We start from the raw sequence: 26,163 nt of genomic DNA, 5'->3' as shown, positions 1-26,163 counted from the left end.
AGCGGGGAAGCATAGAGATAGGTCTCCCAAGTGGCGAAGGCGTCTCAGCGGTAACCCCAAGGAGTGGGGAGCCGGCGGGTAGAGTTCCTGAAAGGCGCAGGGCTAGCTCGAGGAGCGGGGGAAGCCAGGAGACCAAGTCTCCGGAGAAAGCACACACAGGCCCCCGAGGAGTGGGTACCTGAGCCAGGGTCCAGAGGCCAAGAAAGGTCCAAGACAGCCAGAACAAGTCCGAGGAGACAGGAGCTAGTAGAGTAGCGATGGAACTCGTTGCCAAGTCAGCTAGCAGGGGGCGAAGGCGGTGCTTAAGAATCCAGATCCGATGATGTCATCAATCAGGGACACCCCTGAGGTTCCCGCCGTAGCAACTTCAAAAGAGGGCACGGTGGCGCGCGCGCATGCCTAAGAAGGCCCAGAGTCGGCATATGTGGCGGTGGCATCCTGGCTGCCATGAGGGACCATGAGATACATGGCGGTAGAGGCTGGCTCCCACCGTGAGCAGGCCTGGAGAGGGAAGCAGGACAGTACAGGACGTGAGTAGACGCGGTCGCAGCCATCTGCGACCGATGGTCATAGCATTAAGTAGATTCTCTCTTTTACACCCTAAATTGCTTCTTTCTTATCTAGCTAGATTTTTGCCAGATAATGACTTATCCGGCTAAAATCTAGAAAGATAAAAAGGCTGAATATAACAAAAGTTGCCATTTATATGGATGACTTTAGGTTATCCGTCTAAATGACTTTTGAATGTCTTCCTCACAGTAACTTGAGGAGTGAAAGAAGAATATGCTGGTAAAAAGCAGGTGCAATACAAAAGTACAGAAACTGTTGAAGCAACAGAGAGGGGCAGTCACAGGAAGAGATTATTTGGCTGTGATATTCAAGAATTCAGAACAAGACAACACTCCCCCTAACATTTTCTCTCATTACAGGTCCTGGAGCTATCCAGACTACAACCCCAGGTAAATGTCAATCACTCTCAGGAGTCTCGGGAAAGTCAGGATGGAGGAGGGGAAATAGACATACAGAGGTCAATATTTACACATAGCTGACTAAGTAAGTTAGCCGGATAAAACTTATCCAGCTAACTTACCTGAGGTATTCAGGTGTGTGGCTGTGCCACTGAATATACCGGGATAAGTTTAAAGTTAGCCGGATAAGATATCTGGATAACTTTAGACCTGCTCAATAGCAGTTCTAATGTTAGCTGGATAAGTTCCTCCCTGTTATGCCCCCAGAATGCCTCTTTTTTATCTGGCTGGATTTTAGCCAGAAAATGACTTATCCACCTAAAATCTAGCCAGGTAAAAGGCTGAATATACCAAAGCTTGGCTTTAGATAGATAACTTTAGGTTATGCATCTAAATGGCTTTTGAATATCTACACATCCAACAGATGTGTAGCAAAATCAATTGCAAAGGTCCATGTAAAACAAACCAGAAAAAACAATGTAAACAGGAAAAGTTCAATAATTCCAAAATGCCAAATCTTTATTGAAATGTCAGTCCCAGTCACAGTAACTTGAGGAGTGAGAGAATGTTAGGATTGTGGACCATTGTGCTAGGGTGAGGTTAGTTCAACCTACAGGGAGGACCCTCTAGGTCCACACCACCAAGTGGCAGAATGGATAGGTGCAGAGACTGGACAGGACCTTCGCCTATACCAGTCCCTTTCCCTTCAGATTGAGCCTTTGGGTTCCTGGGGCCAGCAGATCTTAGGTGGCAGTCTCTGGGAAGTAGGCAGAAGAGTAGATCTAGTCCAAGGCTGAGATCAGAGGCAGATGGTTGATAGAAGTAATGGGAGTCCAGGCCAAGGTCAGTGGCAGGTGCCAGGCAAGAAAAAAGAAAGCCCAGGCTAAGATCAATACCAATGGTCAGTCCAAGAGGAGAGAATACAAACAAGCTAGGTGAAGAGAATGAGGCAGGTTGGGCTGGAAAGACGAGTCAGGAGCAGGCTGAAGAGATGAGGCAGCAGGGCCAGTGCAAGGGTCTGTAGCACCCTAGGCAGACCAATGTAACACCGCCCTCCCCCCCCCCCCCCCCCCCCAAACCCACTCTGAGTTGAATGTGCCCCAGTGGTAGAGATATATAGAGTTATCATCACCCTCATACATGCTCCATTTCCCTCTCTCTCTCTGGTGCTTACTCCCTGACTGCTGCCAATCTTTCTTTTTGAAAATGGCTCCCTATCCACTGCTGCTGCCCTAGGCAACCACCTAGATCTACTTAATAGATGCACCAGCCCTGCAAGGCAGAAACAGGTTGGAGAGACAAGGCAGCCTCAGGAAAGCAGCAAATCACACTTCAGAGAGTGAAGTCTACCCATTGCTGAAGCAAAGATGTGATATCCAAGCCATCCCTATATAGGACATCGGGGATGATGTCATCAGGCGGCTCCGCTGGAACTTTCCCACTATGGTGCCTTTAAGAGGCGAGAAGTGAGCACAAAACCCACCTAGGAGTTCCCTGTGAGATGCTAGTGCTGGTGGCATCCTGCTGCGAAGGGACAAGGCGGCATAGCGCTGAGGAAGGCGAAGGTTGAACAGGTGTGAGGCCCAGGTGAGTGATGTGGCTCACAGGTGAGCTCTGCAAGCTGCGAAAATTAACTGTACTTCCATTCTAAGCCCCTTCCTTAAGGTCTGTGGCTTCAATTTGGAGGGAAATTGTTGATGGAATTCTTTTAGGAGATGGGAGGCAGAGATGTTCTTAGCTGGCACCCTGAAATTCTCCTCTGGTCCATAATTTTTCCATGAAATAAGGTACTCCACATGGTTATGACATCTGAGGGAATCCAGGATTTCATGTACCTCAAATTGTGTATCTTCTTCTGAGGAAACTTCAATGGGATCGGGGGGCCAGTGAGACAGCCAGGACAGGTTCAATGATTTTAGAAGGGACATATGAAATATGTTGTGAATTCTTAGTTTGGCTGGGAGTCAAATTCGGCAAATTACCAGGCCTATTCGTTTAAGGATAAGGAAAGAACCTATGAAATGAAGTGCTAACTGCAACGAAGGACTTAGCCAGTACTTAGCCAGACTAGGTCTCCCACCTGGAACTGCAAAGCTGGCCTGCATCTAAGAACTGCATGTTTTTTTGCTTGGGTGATGACTTTGGATATCAGCTGGGTGTTTGGGTCCACAGGTCTCAAAGTTCCTGTGCAGCCAAGCAGACTGCTAGGCTGACTACTGAGAATGGAAGTTGGATGCTTGCTGTATATTATTTGGAAGGGAGAGGAGGCTGTGGTGCTACTCACCTGATTATTGTGTGAAAAGTCTGCCCAGAGCAGGAGGGTGGCCTAGTCATTTTGTCTCTTATTAATGTATAGTCAAAGGAAGGACTTGAAAGCTTGGTTTATTCTCTTTGTTTGCCCATTTCCTTGAGGGTTATAGGCGGTAGTAAATTCAAGGGTAATACCGAATTTTCAGCAGAGAGCTTTCCAGTAGCAAGCCATGAAGGTAATCTCTGTAATCTGAAGACATGCTGGTTGAACAGTCTGGCCAGTTCTGTTGCTGAAGGTTACCCAGGGAGAGGCATGAAATGTGCCATCTTGGAGAATCTGTCTACTATGACCCATATCACAGTAGCACCATTAGAGAGAGGGAGGTCCTCAATGAAATCTGTGGACTAATGGGTCCAGGGTTCCCTGTATTTGGCACTGTATTTGGCTATAAAAGCCCCCAGGGTTGGGCACAATCAGTCTTGAGTTGGGCACAAACAGGACAGGAGCACACATAGTTTCATACGTCCATTCTGAGTTGAGGCACCTATAATGGCACTGAATGAAGTTGAAGGATTGGGAGATTCCCAGTGTCCTGCAATGTGGGAATCGTATGCCCTTTTCAACACTTTTTCCTATAGTCTTAAGGGTACTACCATCTTCCCCAGAGGGACAGGTGTAGCAGAACCAACAATGACTCTTGCAAGGTCAATGATGCATTGAGGAACTTCGGGGATATCCTCCACAACAAAGGAATGAGAAAGGGAGACTGTTCATTGGTTTTTGGCTTTGGGGCGGAAATGGATCTCATAGTCAAATGGAGAAAAAAATAGTGCCCATCGACCCTATCTGGAGTTGAGTTGTTGAGCTTGGTGAAGTTACTACAGATTTTTTTTTATCTGAGGAGATCGTAAAGAGATGCTTGGCCCCATCTAGGATGTGTCACCACTCTTCAAGTGCCAACTATAATGCCAGTAGTTCTTGGTTCCCAATTGTATAATTTCTATCCACGGGGGAGAACTTTCTGGAGAAAATTGAGCATAGACCCTTGGTCTGACCCAGTATGGCATTTTCTTATTATGTTGACTGAAGACCACCCCAACTTCAAGGGAAGAGGCATCTACTTTAAGCACCAAGGACAACTTGGGTCTGGATGAGAGAAAACTTGTTTCAGTGCCTGGAATGTGTTGATGGCTTCTGAAGGCTATTTCCTGGTATCTGCATCCTTGCAAGTCAAGGCAGTAAGAGGTGCAGCGAGGGTAGAGTATCCAGAGACAAACTGGCAGTAATAATTGGTGAAGTCTAGAAATCGTGTGAGGCTCAAAGGCTGATAGGCTGGGGCCAGTCTCCGATGGCCTTCTGTTTTGCTGGATCTATAAGAAGACCAGTGATGGAGACAATATAACCCAGGAAAGCTAATTAGTTGCTCTTACTCGAAGAGGCATTTCTCTAGTTTAGCGTAAAGGTGTGTTCATGCAGCCGCTGGAGGACTTCGTTTCACAAGCAGCCTATGTGATGCCAGAGACTGGGAGAAGATAAAAATCTCATCCAAATAGACCACCACAGGTCCTGAAAGATGTTGTACACCATTTTTGGAAGACTGCTGGAGCACTGCAGAGTCCGAAGGCCATTACCAGGTATTCGTACGCTGAGATCAAGCTATGTAAAGACCTGAGCTCCTTGGAGATAGTCAAACAGTTCACATATGAGAGGAGGAGGATAGCAATCCTTTTTTTGTAATGGCATGAAGGCCCCTGTAATCAATACAGGGCCGGAGTGTTCCATCCTTTTTGGCCACAAAGAAGAAGCCTGGTCCAGCAAGGGAAGAGGAAGGGCAGATAAAGCCTCTTGCTAGGTTTTCCTCAATTTAGTTGCTCATGGTCTTGGTCTCTGGCATCAAGAGGGGATATACCCTTCCTTGTGGAGGTTTCTTGAATGGAAGGAGCTCAATACCACAATCATAGGAATGATGTGGAGATAGTGTCTCTGCCCATTGCTTGGAGAAGATGTCCTGGTATTTGGCATATTGAGGAGGAAGTCCAGCCTGGGTGGCTGCAAGGACCAAATGAATGGGAGGTTTGACAGAGGCAAGGCAGGTAGAGAGACAGGATGGATCCCAGTGAGCCAACTCTAGGGAAGACCAATTGATTGTTGGCTGGTACTTCTGAAGCCAGGGAAGGCCCAGAATTAAAGGGTTGATGGCTCGTGGGATCACATGGAAGGTGATGGTTTATGAATGCAGGAGACCCGTGTAGAGAGTCAAGGGAATTGCCCTTTCCATATGATATTCCCGAAGTAGATCGCTATAGACCGAGGAGTTGGTCAGAGGCTGGCTCAGGGGAAAAATGGGTTTATGATGATGTAGAAGCAGAGCTTGGTCGATAAACTTTCCCCCTGTGCTGGAGTCCAAGAATGCCTCAGAGAAAAGATGGGCTTGACCCATGGTGATAGACATAGGAACTAATAATTGGGGAGCAGAGGACTTCTGACCTAGGGTTACCTCCCTGGTCAACCCTTGGCATGCAAGTTTCTCTGCTTTTCAGGGCAGTTGGCCATAAGGTGTCCGCAATCTGTGCAATACATGACAGGCACAGCTGCCTTCTGCGCATCCTCTCCTCAGGAGACAGGCAACTGTGGCCCAGTTGGATGGGTTTGTCTGGAGACTTAACCTTAGGATCCTGAGGCATAGATGGAGAAGGTGAGTGCTGGAACCATGGTGTTAAGGCAATAGTCTACTGAACTTTGTTCACTCGAGACCTCTCCTGGAACTGGCAGTCAATAAGATCATCCAAGGACATGGGAACAATCCCAGGTTGAAAGTTCATCTTTAATTCTTCCTCCGAGTCCCTGAAGGAAGATGGCATATTCAGTGAGTGTTCAGGTGCCCTGGCAGATTTGTAGCATCTCAGCCGCTAACAAGGTATCCCATCTGGGTTCATCAAATACTAAGTGGAATTCCTGTAAAAAGCTGGAGAGGTTCTGGAGCAGAGGGCATCATGCTCCCAAATGGGAGAAGCTCAAGCCAATGTGGTGCCACCTAACAGTCAGAGAATGAATATGACCTTAGTGTTGCAGCTTGATGCTGCTGGAGAGGATGGTGGACCGCAACACTTAGATCAATTGTCCGGGAACAGGCTGGACTGCAGCTGAAAGTTGATTCAGCACAAATTAATGAAGTCCCGACACTGCTTGGGATCGCTCATGTAACGTGGAGGCTCCAGGAGCTGCAGCACCGACCCAGTGGCAATTAGTGGTGCCGATGGGGAAGGAGCCACTAGAAGTGGTGTTGGGACTGGATTCACAGCATCCATCCTGATGGTCAACCTCCCCAAAGCAGCAGTAACCTGTCCAAACACCTGCTGCTGTTGCTGAAGTTTTTGAGCCAGGCCCGGTATCTCCTGGAGCAAAGACCGGGCCACTGGGTCCATGGCCTCAGCAACCTGTTAGGATTGTGGACCCCTGTTCTGGGGTGAGGTTGGCTCAATCTGCAGGGAGGATCCTGTAGGCCCTCACCACCAACTGGTGGAAGGGTTAGGTGCAGAGACTGGACAAGAGCTTCACCTATACCAGCCACTTTTCCCTTGGGTTGAGCCTTTGGGTTCCGGGGGCCGACAAGTCTTAGGTGGCAGTCTCTGGGATTAGGCAGATCTGGGGCCAGGCTGAGGTCAGAGGCAGGTGGTTGACAGGAGTAAAAGGAGTCCTGGCTAAGGTCAGTGGCAGGAAGAATGCAAGAGTAAAGAGAGACCAGGCTAAGGTCAGTGGCGGGTGGCAGGCAAGAGTAAGACAGTCCAGGCTAAGATCAATATCAATGGTTAATCCGAGAGGAGAGAATACAGGCAGGCTGGGTTGGAGAAACAAGGCAGGGGAAGGTTTGGGGAGACAAGGCAGGCTCAGTAACACAGTAACTCACATTTCAAGGACTGAGGATGACCCATTATTTATTTATTTATTTTTAATTCTTATATACCGACATTCTTGTACAATTGACAAATAATATCGGTTTACAATCTAACAGAACAATCGCGGTTAAGGCGTTACATTAAAACAAAGCTTCTAATAGATTAAATAGAACAACATAACGGTGGCAGCTAAGGCGTTACATTAAAACATAGGGTCTAGTATAAATATGAGAATAAAAATGAGAACAAGTGAACAAGTATAAATATGAGAACAAGTGAACAAATCAAATGGAGCGAAAAGGCAAATTACTGAGGCAAAGATGGGATGTCCAAGCCAGCCCTGTATAGGGCAGCAGGGATGATGTCATCAGACAGCGCCATTGCCACTTTCCCGGAATGCTGCCTTTAAGAGATGGGAAGTGCAGCTTGTATGCACCTAAGAGGGCCCCATAAGGTGCTATTACTGGCGGCGTCCTGCCATGAAGAGATGAAGTGGCATATTGCTGCGGAAGGTGGAAGTTGAGTGGGTGTGGGGCCCATGTGAGTGGTGAGGTCACAGGTGAGCTCTGCAAACTGTGAATCGTAACAGAAAAGAATATGCTGGAGAAAAGCAGGGGCAATAAACAGATATAGAAACTGTTGATGCAACAGAGAGGGTCAGGCAGTGGACAAGATAATTTGGCTGTGATATTTAGGGATCCAGCACAAGACAACACTCCCCCTAACATTCTCTCTCATTGCAGGTCCTGGAGCTACCCAGAACACAACCCCAGGTAACCACCAACCACTCACAGGAGTCCCAGGAAAGTCAGGATGGTGGAGGGAACATAAACATACAGGGGTCAATATTTAAGCATAGCCGGCTAAGTAAGTTAGATACAATAGGCTTATCAGGCTAACTTAGCCGGATAATTGGTGGGGCAGCTGTGCCACTGAATATACCTAGATAAATTTAAAGTTAGCCGTATAAGGTAACTGGCTAACTTTAGACCAGAAAAAATGGTGTTTACAATTATAAATATTTTATTACAAATTTGTAACACAAAACATGACATAAAATATCTACCCCTACTAAGACCTAGTTTCAACGACCCCACTCGTCATCTTCAGGGGATTCCCAATTAAAACCACATTCCATATATATGTACCATGCACTGTACACAGTATCTGATACTATTCTCCATGCTCATAAACCATTCTACAAAATGGACACCAACATGTTATATTTTTACATCACAAAGCCGAAAGGTCACTATCCTGGATTCATTACCCAAAGTTTGAACGCCACCAATTCTAAACTCCATCTACTCCATTTTTTTCATTAGTCCAAACGTACCACGGTTTGTTAATCACACACTAATGTTGCGGTCTCCGCCGCTTCCCCTCCGCTAGGACTGAACGGTGCCTACCTCCGCCGCTGGAGACGCCGCGTTCCGTGTGGCTGGGCCCCCAGCGGCGCTGCCTGCTCCATGTGGCGGCCGCCATTGCTTGCCCGTCTCTCCGCTGCCTCGCGCGCGTGCGAGGACACCCACTTTGTGCGCACAGCTCCCGGAAGTCTGGCCCCGCCTGCACTGATGACGTCACGCCCTAAGCCCGATATAACCGGCGTCCGGACTCCTTCTCTTTGCCTTGCAACGAGGTTCACTACTGCCTAGTAGTTCTGAGTTGCGCTTCGTCTGTTCGTTGTTCCTGCCTTTGACCCTTGGACTGCTTTTGACTCGCTTCAGCCTGCTGCCTGCCTCTGACCTTGGTTTGTTCCCGACTTCGCTTCTATCTGCTGCCTGCCTCCGACCTCGGCTTGTTCTCGACCTTGTTCCAGCCTACAGCCTGCTTCAGTTCCAACCTGCTACAGCCTGCTTCAGTTCCAACCAGCTACAGACTTTGTTCCAGTCCACAGCCTGCTTCAGTTCCAGCTTACTACAGACTCTGCCTCAGTATCTGGTTAGCTACAGTGCCCGCTGCCGCCCGCTGTCTTGCCATCAGCTGGCCCTCGGCCTGTCAGCCGATTCTCGGACTACCATATACCTTTAGACTTCCTTTGCTACAGCTCCGGCCTAGGCCATTCCTGCCACTGGACATTCAGCCTATTTCCCAAGTCCCAAGGTTCCAGGACCCTATGGGCTTCTCCTGGGGGGTTCCTGGTTCCCGGGTGAACACCGCCAGCCTGTGGCTCCGCCTCCCGGCCTACCCTGTCATCCTAGGTGGGCCGGCCCAAGGGTCCACTACCTCGCCTGCAGTGTCAGACTGCAACAGCTAATGCAAATGTCTTGATTTCAACGTGATATACCATCTGTCTGGCTACCCAAACTTTTCACAACACCACAACGTCAACGTGCGGACATTCTGTGTTACAAATTTGTAATAAAATATTTATAATTGTAAACACTATTTTTTTTGTGTTTGGGAAATACTATTTTGGTAAATGGTGTAATATTGCTTACCCCTTGTTTGTTAGTGTGAAGGTAACTTTAGACCAGGTCAATAAAAGGTCTAAAGTTAGCTGGAGATCTTAGCCAATAAGAGTATCTCAACTTATCCAGTTAAGTTAGCCTGTTAAGTAGCTCCTCCCTGTTACACCCCCAGAATGCTTCTTTTTTTATCTGTCTAGATTTCAGCCAGATAATGATTTATCCAGCTAAAATCTAGAAATATAAGAGGCTGAATATACCAAAACTTGCAATTTAGATGGAGAACTTTAGGTTATCCTTCTAAATGGCTTTTGAATATCTACTTCACGGTAACTTGAGGAGTGAAAGAAGGATATGTTGAAGAAAAGCAGGTATAATAAACAGATATAGAAACAATTACCCCAGTTTTGACTGGGTAAACGTTACATCAGGATATTCTAGAGAAGTAAAATTCCTAGGTGAAATAAATGACTGCTTCATGGAGCAGTTGGTACAAGAACCAACAAGAGGGGAAACTATTTTAGACCTAGTCCTCAGTGGAACACAGGATTTGGTGCGAGAGGTAACAGTGTTAGAGCCACTTGGCAATAGTGATTACAACATTATCAAATTTGACTTATCTGGAGGGAGCACAAAAAAAAAAATCTACAACCACAGCATTTAACTTTCAAAAAGGCAACTATGATAAAATGAGGAAAATGATTAGGAAAAAACTGAAAGGAGCAACTACAAAGGTTAAGAGTTTAACTCAGGCATGGATGTTGTTTAAAAACATCATCTTGGAAGCCCAAAACAGATGTATTCCACATATTAGAAAAGGTGGAAATAAGGCTAAACCTGAACTGGCATGATAAAAGGTGAGGTGAGAGAAGCTGTAATATCTAAAAGAAATTCTTTCAAAAAATGGAAATGAGATCCGAATGAAGAAAACAGGAAACAGCATAAGCACTGGCAAGTCAGATGCAAAGCACTGATAAAGAAGGCAAAAAGAGAATTTGAAAAGAAGCTTGCCATGGAAGCAAAAACTTATAATAAAAATGTTTTCAGGTACATTTGAGGTAAAAAGATTGTGAGGGAGTCAGTTGGACCATTAGATGATAAAGGGGTAAAAGGGGCACTTAGAAATGACATAGCAGAGAGACTAAATTAATTTTTTGCTTTGGTATTCACTGAGGAAAATGAAAGAGATATACCCACGCCAGAAATGATATTCAAAGGTGATGATTCAGAGGAACTGAAAAAAATATCAATGAACATGGATGATGTACAAGGGCAAATTGACAAGCTAAAGAGTAGCAAATCACCTGGACCAGATGGTATAATTCCCAGAGTGCTGAAAGAATTGAGAAATTAAATTGCAGACCTGCTATTGGAAATTTATAAATTATCAGTAACATCATCTATGGTATATAATGCAGGGTTCCACATTAGGAGTCACCACTCAGGAAAAGGATCTAGGCGTTATCGTTAATAATACATTTAAATCTTCTGTTCAGTTTGCAGCAGCAGCCAATAAAGCAAATAGAATGCTGGGGAATATTAGGAAAGGAATGGAGATTAAAACTGAGAATATCATTATGCCTCTGTATTGCTCCATAGGGATGTGAATCGTTTTTGAACGATTAAAATCGTTCTAAATCGTTAGAGTGCACGATACAATACAAATGCCCCCGATTTATCATCAGGGGCATTTGTATTGTATCGTTAAATAGGGCACAGGAATTATTTGGGGGAGGGCGGGAAAACCGGCACACCAAAACAACCCCTAAACCCACCCCGACCCTTTAAAACCAATTCCTTACCCTCCCGAACCCCCCAAAATGTTAAGTTACCTGGTGGTCCAGTTGGGGGGGGGGGGGGGGGGGGTCCCGGCGCGATCTCCCGCTCTCGGGCCATCGGCACCATTTTGGCTACCACTGATAAAAATGGCGCCGATGGCCCAATAAAAAAAAAACCCACCCCGACCCTTTACAAATTACCCCTTTGCTTCTCCCACCCTCCCGACCCCCCCAAAAACCTTTTACATGTACCTGGTGGTCTAGCGGGGGGTCTGGGAGCCATCCCTTCAATCATACCCTCGGTGCCGGTGCCGGTGCTGGAGGTTTCAAAATGGCACCGATCGCCTTTGACCTCACTATGTCACAGGGAGCGACGGCCGCTCCCTGTGACATAGTGAGGGCAAAGGTGATCGGCGCCATACTGGCAGTCGATCGCCTTTGCCCTCACTATGTCGCTCCCTGTGACATAGTGAGGGCAAAGGCGATCGACTGCCAGTATGGCGCCAATCGCCTTTGCCCTCACTATCTTGAGAGAAGGCGGAAGACGGAGCTGATATGAAACGGCACCAACCTGTCGGATGATAGGAAGCGGCCCAATAAATCGCGGGGCCAGTCGTGCTGATGGCAGCTTCAGGTGGATGAACTGTGTGCTCAGCCATACCTTTTGGCCCGGCCTGAGAGGCAGGTATGGTCTTCTTTGCTGATCGGCATACCTTTTTGCCGCCTGACTGGCTTTGATCAGTGCGCGTTGTGTGGAGATCCACAGGCGGTGAAACTCGTCTGCAGAGAGTTGGGCTACCGGGGACGTAACTGAAATGGGAACTGGCAGCGGCGGGCGTGGCTGCTTCCCATCCACTATCTGAAATGGCGAGGATCCGGTAGCCGTGGAGAGATGAGAATTAAGTGCAAATTCTACCCAGGGTAGCAGCCTAGCCCAGTCACCCCGTGTGCTTAACGTATAAATAGTGCTGCGTCATCAGGAATAGCGTCACAGAGCACTGAGTGAGAGCGGTGATTGGCTGCATTAGAAAAATGCTTAGCTCTGATAGGTTGCATTCTGGTCTCCTTGCCAACCTGTCTGACCCACCCTGTGACAGGGCTGTGAGGTCACTTCTGACTCACAGGAAAGGGCTGGTTTTTGCTATCTCCTATTTCAAATGGCCACTAAGAAATCACTGCGAGCCAAAAGAATGAAACTAATATGATATGTTGTATTCGTGGGGTATCATGATGCATTTTGCGAACCCACGAATACAACGAATAGGGACTTATGCGTTGCGGATTGCCAATGCGTTGAAAACGAATGCACATCCTTACAATCCGCTGCTTCCTTGATATTCTGGGGGAATCCCTACCTCCAGCTCCCTACCCTGTGACTCCCTAGGCATGCTTCCAGGGATTATAAAGCTCTCAGAAGGCTCCCCCCCAATAAGGTAGGGTTTAAGCCACGGGAGGAATTTTAAAACCAACTCTCCTCCCACTGCCCCTAGCTTAGCAAAATTTATTATGGGGAGACCCTCGTCACACAGAGTTTTGTGGGGAAGTATTGAGGAGATTGGAGAAGTGGTTTTTTTGCAATTTGGATCAGCTCTTGACTGAGAGGGAGGACCCCTGGAAGGAAAGGTTGGATCCCTGTTTTTTACACCTAGTGCCCAGTTAACAAGGTAAGAGACAAATTGGATTTTTGCTTGAAAGTTTTGATAAGAATTTGGAACATCCATTTATATTTGAAGCTGGGGGGAAATTTTTTTCCATCATCCCTGGTGAATGTTGGAACTAGGCCGATACAGTAAAAGTTGCGGGAGAGCGGGAGAACGGGCCGCTCTCCTGTGCGCGCGATTCTGCATTCAAATGAAGGCCTGTGGCAAAAAAAAGACGCTAGGGACACTAGCGCGTCCCTAGCGCCTCTTTTTGGACAGGAGCGGCGGCTGTCAGCGGGTTTGACAGCCGACGCTCAATTTTGCCGGCGACAGTTCTCAAACCCGCTGACAGCCACAGGTTTGGAAACCGGACACCGGCAAAATTGAGCATCCGGTTTTCAACCCGGATTGCTTTCTGAATCGTGCGGGAATACCTAATAGGGCCATCAGCATGCATTTGCGGGCGCTATTAGGTTCGGGGGGGGGGGGGGGGGGGGGTTGGACACGCGTTTTCGACGCGCTATTACTCCTTACTGAATAAGGGGTAAAGCTAGCGCGTCGAAAATGCATGTCCAATCGCGGGTTAACAGTGCCCTCCACCGGAGCGCACTGTACTGTATCGGCCTGCAAATTGGGGAGGGCATTTTGGACCAGGACACAGTTAAGAGAATGAGTCACCATGGACAAAGAAACCTATTTGCTCCTAATTTGTATATTTCTCCTTTTAATTATAATTTTTGGGATTATTGCCTGGATATTATTTTTGAAGCTTAAGTAAACCCTTTTATGATTTGAACACCAACCTTGGACTCTGAGTTTCCCTTCAAGTGTGCCTTTTGGATCATCAAACCCTGTGAGTATCAAGCTAGGCGCGACAGTGACTGTGCATCCTGGATACCCCACCACAGCACCTATGGCCCTGGAGGCTCAGGCCTCCTCCCTGCCAAAGAACCTCAGCACCCAGGGCTGATGTCTGGTGCAAGAGAGTGTTAGAAGTCCGGGAAAGTAAAGACAGTTCTGGGACTTTGCTGTAGCCCCTACTTCAGAAACCCTCCACCAGAGAGGGGGGCACATACATATTTTACCCAAATTTTCAAAGGGAAACCACAGGGATACTTTCCACTTAAAAATCCTCATAATAAATTAATGGTGTGTTTTAAAACTGCCCACATACTATAAATATGCTCTTTTGTGTGATCAGCAGAGGGGAGAAAATAGCACACGTACCTTTGAAAATATCATGTACATGCACTATCTTCCTCCTCTGGAATTTGTTGCCAGAGGATGTGGTTAATGCAGTTAGTGTAGTTGGGTTTAAAAAAGGTTTGGATAAGATCTTGGAGAAGAAGTCCATTAACTGCTATTAATCAAGCTGACTTAGGGAATGGCCACTGCTATTACTGGCATCAGAACCATGGGATCTACTTAGTGTTTTGGGTACTTGCCAGGAACTTGTAGCCTGGATTGGCTACTGTTGGAAACAGGATGCTGGGCTTGATGGATCCTTGCTCTGACCCAGCATGGCAATTTCTTATGTTCTTAAACATGCCCAAAGAAATGCCGCTTTTTAATGTACACAGGGTGAAGGAGGGCATTTTTCAGAAAGGGTTAGATGAAGTAGGTTAGGGTAGGGATTACAAAAGTGTGTTGGGTTCTTGCTGAACAGTAAAAGGTCTTTCTCTTCTGTGCCATAGTCTGTGGGAGGCCAGTAGTCAGTAGCCGGATCGTAGGGGGCTCCAGTGCTCAGATGGGACAATGGCCCTGGCAGATCAGCTTGCAGGAAAGTGGATCCCATATCTGTGGAGGCTCCTTGATCACCAACAAATGGGTGGTGACCGCTGCCCATTGCTTTCAGAGGTGAGTATGTGCACAGAGCACTATATTAGAAGACAGATGTGCCCAGATGGGGATGTAACCCAAAGAACTCCATTAGAAGCAGAAAGCACTGTCTCAGCTATCCATGATAAGCAAATTATTATATAATCTGCTTGAACTATTTAAGATAAAGGACCATCATAAACAAAGCCTCTAATAGCTGTTCCCTGTACATACCCAGATCAGCACAGACTGCTGGATTATGCCTCCCTTTCAGCAGATGGAGACAGAGTAAAACTTGAAGGATGCGCCTCCTGCAGTCCCTTCAGTATTTCTCTGTCTCCAGCAGATGAAGGTGGCAGAACCTGCAGTCCTGGCTAATTGATTCTATATAAAAAAAACAAAAACAAAAAGAAAAGTGGCTGTGACAGGAATCTTTTAAATTTGTCTGGCTGAAACAAAGTTTCAAAAAAAAATAAAAAAATAGAAGAGCTGGGCTTCCTGAGAAGATGAGTTATTTCTCCTCGGTGGTAGGCATGCCAGCTACTTTTCTCTTCATTTCAGTGTACCAAGAGCAGCAGCCGATGAGTGACTGGGGGGGATTTACCGGTGAGCCGGTCCCTCCCCCCCTGGCCCAGAGACAACCACAGGTTGTGCTCTGGTGAGGCCAACGCGATTAAAAAAAAAACCCTGTAATGATCCATGTTGTTTTTTAGAGCTGCGCTGCTCTTCTTCGGCCTCCTGGGCTACGGGTGTTTACTTTGGCAGCCACCCCTCTCTTACAGCGCAGTGAGTGCAGTGATGCCGCACGCTTCGGCTGTAAAGCCTGTGGGGAGCTGGCAGCACAGCTCTCCCGAGATAGCCTCTGCTCCCGGTGTCTTTCCGGGGACAAGGGCCTGTCAGCAGCAGCAGCTGGTGGAAGGGGGAGGCAGGCGCATCAGTCCTGTGATGCGGGTGCCCCGATGCTGCCTCGTAGTATTTCGCCTGCCCCGCTCCCGCGGAACATAGGAAGAGCAGCCATTTTAGGAGCTGCAGATGCCGATGCAGATAGCTCGGCAGGGGGAGGGGATCTCCTCAGTTATTCCCACAGGAGTTTTGCCCTGGGTCTTCTCACGATTTGTTTCCAGCCTTCCCTGCTCCCTTGGGTACCCCCGTCAGGAAAATTTGAAAGGCCAGCATCCTTTTTCGGCGGATTTTATTTTGTTATTACATAAGGCATATTTAGCTAGCCTTATGCCCATGGGGGATCCTGAGCTCCTTCCAGGGCAGCCTGGGCCTGGACCCTTTCCTCCCATGCAGGTTCCTAGGCTGGATCCCCTGAGGTCTCCCGGATTCAGGTGGTCTGGGAAGGGTCCGGTTCCGGGAGCCAGGATGCGTTGCCGCTGGCAGATCCACTTCAGGTGGACGTGGATGAGGATTCCGAGCGTATGGCCCTGGTGGAAGGGGATGATCCTCAGGTCCTTAGGCTCTTTCGTAGAGATGAGTTGGAGTCGATGATTCCACATGTCCTAGCGGAGTTGGGCAAACCGGCTGGTCAGATGTCGACGCCTTAGGATCAGGGCACGGTGGATCCTGTGCTGTCTGGTCTTCGTCCCCCAGCTAGGACTTTTCTTTTTCATCCTATGTTGCTCCAACTAATGTTTCGGGAGTGGGATACTCCGGAAGCTAGCCTTCGCGTAGGCAGTGCTATGGAAAAATTGTATCCACTGCCGGACGACTCTCTCGACTTCCTTAAGGTTCTCAAGGTGGATGCAGCCGTATCCGCAGTTACTAAGCGAACAACTATTCTGGTGGTCGGGGCGGCTGCCCTTAAGGACCCTCAGGATTGTAAACTTGAGGTGCTTCTCAAGCGTTTCTTCGAGGTGTTGGCTCTGGGGGTTCAAGTTCTCCCCGGCGGAGTCGGAGCAGGCTGATCATTTGGAGGAGGTGGTGGCGAATGGGGTGGATGCCTTGTCCGATCTCCTTCGTACGTCTTTGCATACTATGGCTTCTGCGGTGTCAGCCTGCAGGCTTTTATGGCTCCATAATTGGTTGGCCGATGTTTCCTCCAGGTCGCAACTGGGTGCTTTTCCGTTTCACAGAAAATTACTTTTTGGAGATGATTTGGTGCAACTCATTAAGTCCTTGGGGGACAATAAAGTGTATAAGCTCCCGGAGGATAGGCCAAATGCTTCCAGAGGTTTCGGCCCTATCCGGTCGTGTTTTCGGGGGCAGCGCTGTTTTTGTCAGTCTAAGCCGGGTCTGTTTGGCCAGAGACAGTCATCCGGCAGATCACAGACTTGGTCTCATACCTTTCGTGGACGTAGACTCACCCGAGATGGCGGTGCCGCAGGGGCAACAGGAGTCAAGTCCAATGAAATAGCGCCGGTCCACTCCCCTGTTCCAGTTGTTGGGGGGCGGCTATCCCTGTTTTACGAGGAGTGGGTCAAAATAACGTTGGACAATTGGGTTCTAAACATTATTAAACACAGCTACACCTTAGATTTTGCTCGTCCTTTAAGCAATCTATTTCTGGTGTCACCCTGCGAGTCCCTGGAGAAAAGGCGTCAGGTATCTCTCAATCTTCGCCGGTTGTTAGACCTCAAGGCGGTCGTCCCGGTTCCTTCGGATGAACTTCGGACCGGCAGATATTCGATTTATTTTTGGGTTCTGAAAAAGGATGGGTCATTCCGTCCGATTTTAGATCTGAAGAAGGTCAACAGGGCTCTCAGAGTGCCCCATTTTCACATGGAGTCGCTACGTTCCATAATCGCCTCCATCAGAGAAGGAGAGTTTTTAGCGCCCCTCGATTTGACGGAAGCGTACCTACACATTGCAATTCGGAAGGACCATCAGCGGTATCTCTGGTTTATAGTCCTCGGCAAGCATTATCAGTTTCAGGCACTTCCCTTCGGGCTGGCTACCACTCCGCGCACATTTACCAAGGTGATGGTGGTAGTGGCAGCGGCTCTCCGTCACCAGGGGATCCTGGTCCATCCCTACTTGGACGATTGGTTCAGTCAAGCAAAGTCACAGGAGCTATACGAGGCGGCAGTTGCCAAGGTCATGCAGACACTTCGCGCTCTGGGTTGGATCATCAATGCGGACAAGAGCCAGTTGTCCCCTGCCCAAGTCCTGGATTTTTTGGGGGCGAGATTTGATACTCGGATTGGGAAAGTCTTCCTAATACAGGTACGGATAGACAAGCTCATGTCGCAAGTTAGGCGTCTCTTGTCCCTGCTAGTTCCCAGGGCGTGGGACTATTTACAGGTTCTTGGTTCTATGGCATCTACCCTGGAGTTGGTGCCATGGGCTTTCGCTCATATCAGGCCATTGCAAAGGGTTTTGCTCTCATGTTGTGACCCCAAGTCAGAGGCTTTTCAAGTCCCCTTGCCCCTCCAGGAACCGGCCGGGTCCAGCCGAGCTTGGTGGCTGAACCCCGAACACTTGTCCCGGGGGATGGATCTGGAGGTCCCCCAATGGACTATTGTGTTGACGGATGCCAGTCTTTCCGGCTGGGGGGAAGTTTGCCAATCTCAGCAGTGCAAGGCCAATGGATGCAACAGGAAGCACAATGGTCCATCAATCATCATGAAACTAGGGCTGTACGGTTGGCCTTGCAGCAGTTCTTGCCTCTGGTTCATCGTCGGTCGGTGAGAGTGCTCTCCAACAATGCAACGATGGTAGCATACATCAACCAGCAGGGAGGCACAAAGAGTTGTCCCGTAGTAGCAGAGGCGGGTGAACTCATGGCTTGGGCAGAAATTCATCTGCTCAGGATAGCGGATTCGCACATTGCCAGAGTAAACAACGTACAGGTGGATTTTCTGAGCTGTCAGACATTGGATCCCAGAGAATGGGAGCTGTCCGACGAGGTATTCACGTTAGTATCTCATCAGTGGGGGATTTCCCGTTTGGACCTAATGGCGACTCGGGGGAATGCCAAGGCGCCGCGCTTTTTCAGTCACAGAAGAGAGCACAGAGCGGAAGGGGTGGACGCCCTTGTCCTCCCATGGCCTTGCAACATTCTGCTCTACGCATTCCCTCCTTGGCCTCTGGTAGGCAAGGTCTTGAGAAGGATAGAAGCCCATCCGGCAGAGGTGGTGCTAGTGGCTCCGGAATGGCCACAGAGGCCGTGGTTCACAGATCTCAACCTTGCAGTGGACTGTCCGCTCTGTCTGAGTCATCTTCTGAATCTCCTGCAGCAGGGTCCAGTATTTTTTGACCAGGTGGATCACTTTTGTCTAGCGGCTTGGCTTAAGAGAGGCGGCAGTTGAGAAAGAAGGGGTATCCGGATTCAGTAATTTCCACTCTTTTGTGGGCTCGCAAAACTTCACCTCTCTTACTTATGTTCAAGTCTGGAAGGTTTTTGACTCTTGCTGTAGCAGGTCAAATGTTTCCCCTAGGCGGGCCTCAATAGTCCACATTCTAGCCTTCTTGCAAGAGGGTTTGGCAAAGGGGCTAGCTTTCAGTTCTCTATGGGTTCAAGTGGCGACGTTAGGCTGTTTACATGGGAAGGTGGACGGTGCGTCCATAGTGGCTCATCTGGACATGGTTCATTTCCTTCGAGGTGCTAAGCATTTGAATCCACCACGTCCAGCGGTTTGTCCATCCTGGAGTTTGAATTTGGTCCTTAGGATGTTGTGTGAACCTCATTTTGAACTGCTCAGGTGCATCACTCTGAAGGATCTTATGCTCAAAACGGTGTTTTTGGTGGCTATTTGCTCGGCTCGGAGGGTTTCGTAAATTCAGGCTCTATCTTGTCGCGAGCCTTTTATTAGGTTTTCCGATTGTGGTGTTTCTCTTAGAACTGTACCGTCCTTCCTGCCTAAGGTTGTATCGGCTTTTCACGTGAACCAGTCGGTTGAGTTGCCTGCGTTCCTGGATTTGGATCAGAATTCTTCACATGCTCGTGAATTGAAGTGTTTGGATGTCAGGCGGGCGCTGATGCATTACTTGGAGGTCACTAATGATTTTCGCCTGTCAGATCACCTTTTTGTCTTGTGGAGCGGTCCCAGGAAAGGGCATAAAGCTTTCAAGGCTACTATTTCCTGATGGTTGAAGGATGCTATTGCTTCAGTGTATATATGTCAAGGGCAAGCAGTTCCAGAGGATCTTAAGGCTCATTCACTCCGTTCTCAGGCAGCGTCCTGGCAGAAAGTTAGTTGATTTCCCCTCAGGAGATCTGTAGGGCGGCGACCTGGAAATCTTTGCATACCTTTGCTCGGCGTTACTGTTTGGATGTTCGGGCTCCCAACTCAGAGAGTTTTGGCAGCGGTGTGCTTTGAGTGGGGCTTTCTAGGTCCCACCCCATGTAAGGCAGCTTGGGTACATCCCAGCAGTCTGGGCTGATCCGGGTACGTACAGGGAAAGGAAAATTGGTTCTTACCTGCTAATTTTCATTCCTGTAGTACCACGGATCAGCCCAGATGCCTGCCCAGTTTTTTTGATTCCGCTTGAGAGTTTGTCGATTTTTTTTCTGTCATACTATATAGCAGGATGAAGATTTCACAAATGCGCTTATTTTGTACAAACTTGAGTCTCATAATTTTGATTTGACCATTTTAATTTTGGATTCCTATTTCCACATTAATTCTGTTTTGATACTGTTTATACTGAAGGGGCTGCAGGAGGCGCATCCTACTTACAGGGGTGCCCTTCAAGTTTTTCTCTGTCTCCATCTGCTGGAAGGGAGGCATAACCCAGCAGTCTGGGCTAATCCGTGGTACTACGGGAACGAAAATTAGCAGGTAAGAACCAATTTTCCTACTATTGCCATACCTCATTGATTATAATTATGTCTATGTTAAGACATTTTAAAATTCTTAAATGTTCACTTTTTATATAATTTTTAACCTGCATATAAAACCACCACTTAGCTGTAATCCAAGCAAGCTGGTGAAACTACACCAACTCAATGTGGATCAAATAACAACATTGTCGAAGAACATGTCGACTTTTAGCTGTATAGAAGGAAAGAAACTTTCAGACAGCTGATTAATGTGAGTAAAACACTTTTTACCCAAGTAAATTGCTTTGAAAGTTGACCTCTATATGCAGACTATGCAAACATGGACTGTCTCTTATAGTTGACTAGACTGTAAACTCCCAGGTGTAAATACTTTCTCTTCTGTGTATCTGTACAGTGCTGTGTACATCTGGTATGCACTGTACAAGATTATTAAAATTAATAATAATGATAAAGCAAGTTTGCTTACCATAAACTATATTCTCTATAGCAGGATGAATTAGCCATGACACATGGGGTGGACATCATCCGACGGCGCAGAACGTCCCTTCTCTCTAAGCTCATAGAGCTTTTACTCTACTAAGCATGTGCGGAAATTCCCGCACGGGCATTGTTTCATGAGCCCCCTCAGTCAATTTTAGAGCTAGGTCTAGCTAAGTAGTCGATTTTCCAGGGAGATTGGCGGGTATTTAGCATGGCTAATTCATTCTGCTGTCTATGGAGAACACCATTTACAATAAACAAACTTGCTTTATCCGTTGACAAGAAGGTCTGAATTAACCATGACACATATGGAGTCCCAAGATAAGGGTTACAAAGGAGCAATTACTGAATAAGCAACCTGGACCTCACCAAGGAGATTAGATTAATGGGTGAACAGGTGATGAAAAACAATTTTTGCAAACTTACCCAGTTTTTGAAAGATTGTCCAGACAGTAATGGGGCATGAAGGTGTGAACAGAGGGCCAAGTTGCAGCTTTTCGGGTGTCTTCAATCAGTACTGCTCTCAGATGAGCCACTAATGCAACCATGGCTCTCACTTGATGAGTCTTGATAGAGTCTGTATTCTGGAAGCCTGCTAGGGCATAACAATGTGCAATATGGTCCTCTAGCCAATTGGACAATGCTTGTTGGGCTGCTACTATGCCCAGTTGGTTAGGATGGTAAGAGATAGAAGACTGTGAGGCCTGAGGTTCTTTTCCTGTAGTAAGCCAAGTTTCTTTTACAGTCTTAAGGTATGAAGGAACTTTTTACCTTCATGTGCATGTGGTCTTGGAAATCACACGGGTAAGATGATTAATATGAAAAGCCAAGAGATTTCCAGGGATGTCATGCAGCTGAGAAGTCGCAAGAGTGAGGAGTTCTGTTCAGGTCTACTATAATCTTTGTTTTTAAGTCTTACTTTGCGTTTTTTTAACAACTTTCACTAAATGAGAATCACAGATTATTTTGGCTTAAATACCTAATTCAGAAGGAAGGTATGACCACAAAAACGCTGAGATCAACCTGGGAAAGAAGAAACCAGTGGACTCTCTAATGGTCTGAGATTGAAAAGGTGTTGGGGCCTGATGCGTCGATGGTGCCAGTGCATCACATATCAATGGCGCTGGAGCCATATGTGTCAACAGTGCTGGGGCTTGGAGTGCCAGAGAATAGTGCGCTGGCTTCATTGATGGTGCTAAGGCTTGATGCTTTTTTTCTGCTGAATGCATTGCAGGCTCCATAGAATGGCACTTCTTTTTAGTGCTCCATTTTTTACTTGCTTGTGTTACACCCACTGGCCGCAGCAATCTGTGGCCGGCACAACTCACCCCATGCCTCACTCTTTTCCTAGCTCCTGGTGCTTTCGTGACTGCTGCTGCTGCACTCCACCGAGACTCCGGGACTCCATGTGGCGGCCAGGATGCCGCCGACTAGCACTCCGACTTGGACCCTTCCTAAGCGTGCGCACTGCCAGCCCTCCTTTTAAAGGGCCAGGCGATGACATCAGACCCCCGGGCTATTTAAGGATGGCCTCTCTCTCCCACTAATTGACTTGTCAACGAGTTCCCTGGATCCTGCTTTGGTGGTTCTGCCTTAGCATTCCTGACCTTCTGTTCCTGCTCTATGGATTCCTGCTTCAGCATCCTGCTCCATGGAATCCTACTTCAGCACTCCTGCTCCATGGAGCCTGCCTCATCGCTCCTACTCCATGGGATCCTGCTTCAGTGCTCCTGCTCCACGGAGCCTGCCTCAGTGCTCCTGCTCCATGGGATTCTGCTTCAGTGCTCCTGCTCCACGGAGCCTGCCTCAGCGCTCCTACTCCATGGGATCCTGCTTCAGTGCTCCTGCTCCATGGGATCCTGCATCAGCGCTCCTGCTCCAAGGAGCCTGCCTCAGTGCTCCTACTCCACGGGATCCTGCATCAGTGCTCCTCCTCCACAGTGCCTGCTTCACTCTATCCTCAAAGGCACCACGACCTGAGACTGGACTTGACCCTCGCTTCTTGTTACTTGCCCTCGACCTCAGACCAGACCTGACCTCCCTGCCTCATCTGGCTGCTTCTCTGGGACCAGCCACACAGTATGGCATGTTCTTATGTTCTTATATTCTCATGCTGATGTTTGGAGAAAAAAAGACTGAGGGAGCTTATGAGGCAATACCCACATGGGAATTCCTGCACATGCTTAGTAGAGCAAAAAAAGCTCTATGAGCTTAGAGAGAAGGGTCCATTCTGCCCCATTGAATGACATCCCCCCACGTGTCATGGCTAATTCAGCCCTGCTTGTCGATGGAGAATAATAATGTTACTCTTGAGCTAGTGTCTCCACCCAGATTCCCAAAGGACCGGGGCTCAATTCTGAGTTTATATCAAAGTCCTTACATGCTATCAATCAATCTGACATCCAAGATTCCCTGGCAGGGGGAAATTCACTTCCTAAGCCTTGAGCATCATTCTAATCCCATTAAGTTTCTTGAAAACAGCAGTAATAATCATACTGAAAGAAAGTGATAGGGATGTGAATCGTTTTTTGACGATTTAAAATATCGTCCGATATATTTTAAATCGTCAAAAATTGTTAGAGCCGCGATACAATAACAATTCCCCCGATTTATCGTCAAAAAATCGTAAATCGGGGGAAGGGGGAGGGGAAGGGGGAGGGCAGGAAAACCGGCACACTAAAACAACCCTAAAACCCACCCCGACCCTTTAAAATAAATCCCCCACCCTCCCGAACCCCCCCAAAATGCCTTAAATTACCTGGGGTCCAGAGGGAGAGTCCCGGTGTGATCTTTTACTCTCGGGCCTCCGGTGCGTTGTAGAAATGGCGCCGGCGCTACCTTTGCCTTGTCATATGACAGGTCAAAGGTAGCGCCGGCGCCATTTTGTTTTTTGTCCCCCGACGTCAGGAGCGTAGGAGATCGCTCCCGGACCCCTGCTGGACCCCCAGGGACTTTTGGCCAGCTTGCGGGGGCCTCCTGACCCCCACAAGACTTGCCAAAAGTCCAGCGGGGGTCCGGGAACGACTTCCTGCACGCGAATCGTTTTTCCGTACGGAAAATGGCGCCGGCCATACAGTGTATGGCCGGTGCCATTTTGTAAAACAAAATGGCGCCGGCGTTACCTTTGCCCTGTCATATGACAGGTCAAACGTAGCGCTGGCGCCATTTCTACAACGCACCGGAGGTCCGAGAGTAAAAGATCACACCAGGACCCTTCCTCTGGACCCCAGGTAATTTAAGGCATTTTGGGGGGGTTCGGGAGGGTGGGGGATTTATTTTAAAGGGTCGGGTGGGTTTTAGGGTTGTTTTAGTGTGCCCGAGAGTGGAAGATCACACCGGGACCCCCCTCCTGGACCCCAGGTAATTTAAGGCATTTTGGGGGGGTTCGGGAGGGTGGGGGATTTATTTTAAAGGGTCGGGGTGGGTTTTAGGGATGTTTTAGTGTGCTGGTTTTCGATTTACACGATTTACACGATATTTAAAAAACCCAAACTGCGACGATCCGATTCCCTCCCCCTCCCAGCTGAAATCGATAGTTAAGACGATCGATCACACGATTCACATCTCTAGAAAGTGATGGTTTTCAACTTTATTTTAACTGATGTGTAACCCCCCTTTTCTCAGGAGTCATCTTTAGATGCTGCATAGTGATGAGTGATGCTAATGCAGCCCGGGCACAGTCCACCAGGGATCACCAGTGAGGACCATAAATCTTCTGGGAGGCCCAAGGGGAGACTTACCAAAAATTCAGCGTCCACATACATTGGTTGTTTCTAAAAATAGAATTTTGTTGAAAGTCCAAGAACAATTTCCAAATCTTAAAAAAATAATTCACTCAAATAATAACTGGATACATTCTAATTATTCAAAGAAAGAAACACTGGGTCATCAAAATTCTTCTGTCATAGAGAGAAAAAAAATCAAATTCAACCCCAAGGCTTTCAGGGCAGCATTTCAGTAAAATAAAACATTCCTCAATATATCTTCACCTTGGGTTTCCCCAGCAAGCATTATACCCCTGCATCTTAGGGCAAAAATCCTTCTGGTTGGCTTTCATTAAATCTAGCACTGAACATACCGGTAATTCAATTCCTTCCTCTGATCTCTCCTTCAAGTGCCCAAGTAAGCACCATTTATAACCTTTCCTCAATCCATCCCCTTGGGGGAATGTCACCTCCTATTCTTACTCAACATTATCTATACCCGCTATAATTCTTCCCAACCCATCCTTCACAAGAAGGATCTTGCATTCTGCAAAGTTCTACAGTAGCAGAACTCTCTGTCCTCTGCTTGAACTCTGAGACAGAAACTTTGATACTGGTACACAGGCACATATGTATGCACGCATAGAAACATAGAAAAGGACCAAATGGTCCATTCAGTATGCCCAATAAGCTCATGGTAATATCTGCTGCACCTTGTAGGTTACCCCCATGCTTATTAGTTTCCAACACCTTAAAAGTCAGGGCCCTTGTTGGTTGCTGTTTGAATCCAGTTCCCTGCTATGCCTTGCCATTGAAGCAGAAAGCAATGTTTAAGTTGTATCAACAGTATCAAGGTCATTTTATATCATACACAAATATGCGTGCACAGTATAAAATAGGCTGAATGCACGCATGTGGGGGAATTTTATAAGGGATGTGTGCTGACGTCATTAATAGTTTTCCCAGTTCATTCCCAGTTTGCCCAGTTAAGGGATAGAACTTCCAAACCCCTCTAGGTTATTAGCCTTCCTTTTCCCTGTTAGCCACAACACTTTAAACCCCACTGACTAGCCTAGTATTTTTGATTTATTACTTACACGCCATCCATAACACTAGTAAAGTTATACGACAGGGAACACTGGCGTGCACATTTTATGTTAAAGTCCCAGAATGCCCATGACCCTCCCAGACCACTGTTGCGGAGGTGGACCCTTAGCCCGAGGAAGAGTTGGCGCTACCTGTGGGGAAGCCCCTACGGGTCCCCACCATCGGGAGGCGGACCGGAACAGGAAGCGGAGGCCGACTGGAGCTTCGCCAATCCCAGCCCTCGTTTCCCACAGGTTGAGCCCTTGGGTACCGGGGCCAGCTGGTCTTAGGCGGGCTTCTGCGTGGTTGATCCCAGGGAGAGTGTCCAAGGCAAGGTACCAGGAGGCAGCGGAGATGCAGGGTCCAACGGAGCTAGGTTGAAGACAAGGCCTGGTTCCAGAAGCCC

The 26,163-nt window shown here is 47.8% G+C and overlaps 1 protein-coding gene and 1 long non-coding RNA gene across 2 annotated transcripts in view; one reads left to right on the top strand and one right to left on the bottom strand.

Moving 5' to 3' along the window:
- The window catches only part of LOC115094138, a 32,313-nt gene extending 20,078 nt beyond the window's left edge, over nt 1–12,235 (bottom strand). Inside the window, exon 1 of the long non-coding RNA XR_003857501.1 lies at nt 11,873–12,235. This is a non-coding gene — a long non-coding RNA (uncharacterized LOC115094138). The remainder of the gene's footprint in view (nt 1–11,872) is intronic.
- Nucleotides 12,236–14,486: 2,251 nt separating this feature from the next.
- Nucleotides 14,487–26,163, top strand: part of LOC115094690 (transmembrane protease serine 9-like) — a 58,177-nt gene continuing 46,500 nt past the window's right edge. The window contains exons 1-2 of the mRNA XM_029607941.1: nt 14,487–14,562; nt 14,636–14,798. Coding sequence (XP_029463801.1) covers nt 14,487–14,562; nt 14,636–14,798 — 239 coding nt within the window. The remainder of the gene's footprint in view (nt 14,563–14,635; nt 14,799–26,163) is intronic.

The sequence above is a fragment of the Rhinatrema bivittatum genome, chromosome 6 (genome assembly GCF_901001135.1).
Source record: "Rhinatrema bivittatum chromosome 6, aRhiBiv1.1, whole genome shotgun sequence".
NCBI classification, from domain to species: Eukaryota; Metazoa; Chordata; class Amphibia; order Gymnophiona; family Rhinatrematidae; genus Rhinatrema; species Rhinatrema bivittatum.
Note: the sequence above shows the minus strand (reverse complement) of the source record. Positions and strands in the feature narration are given on the sequence as shown.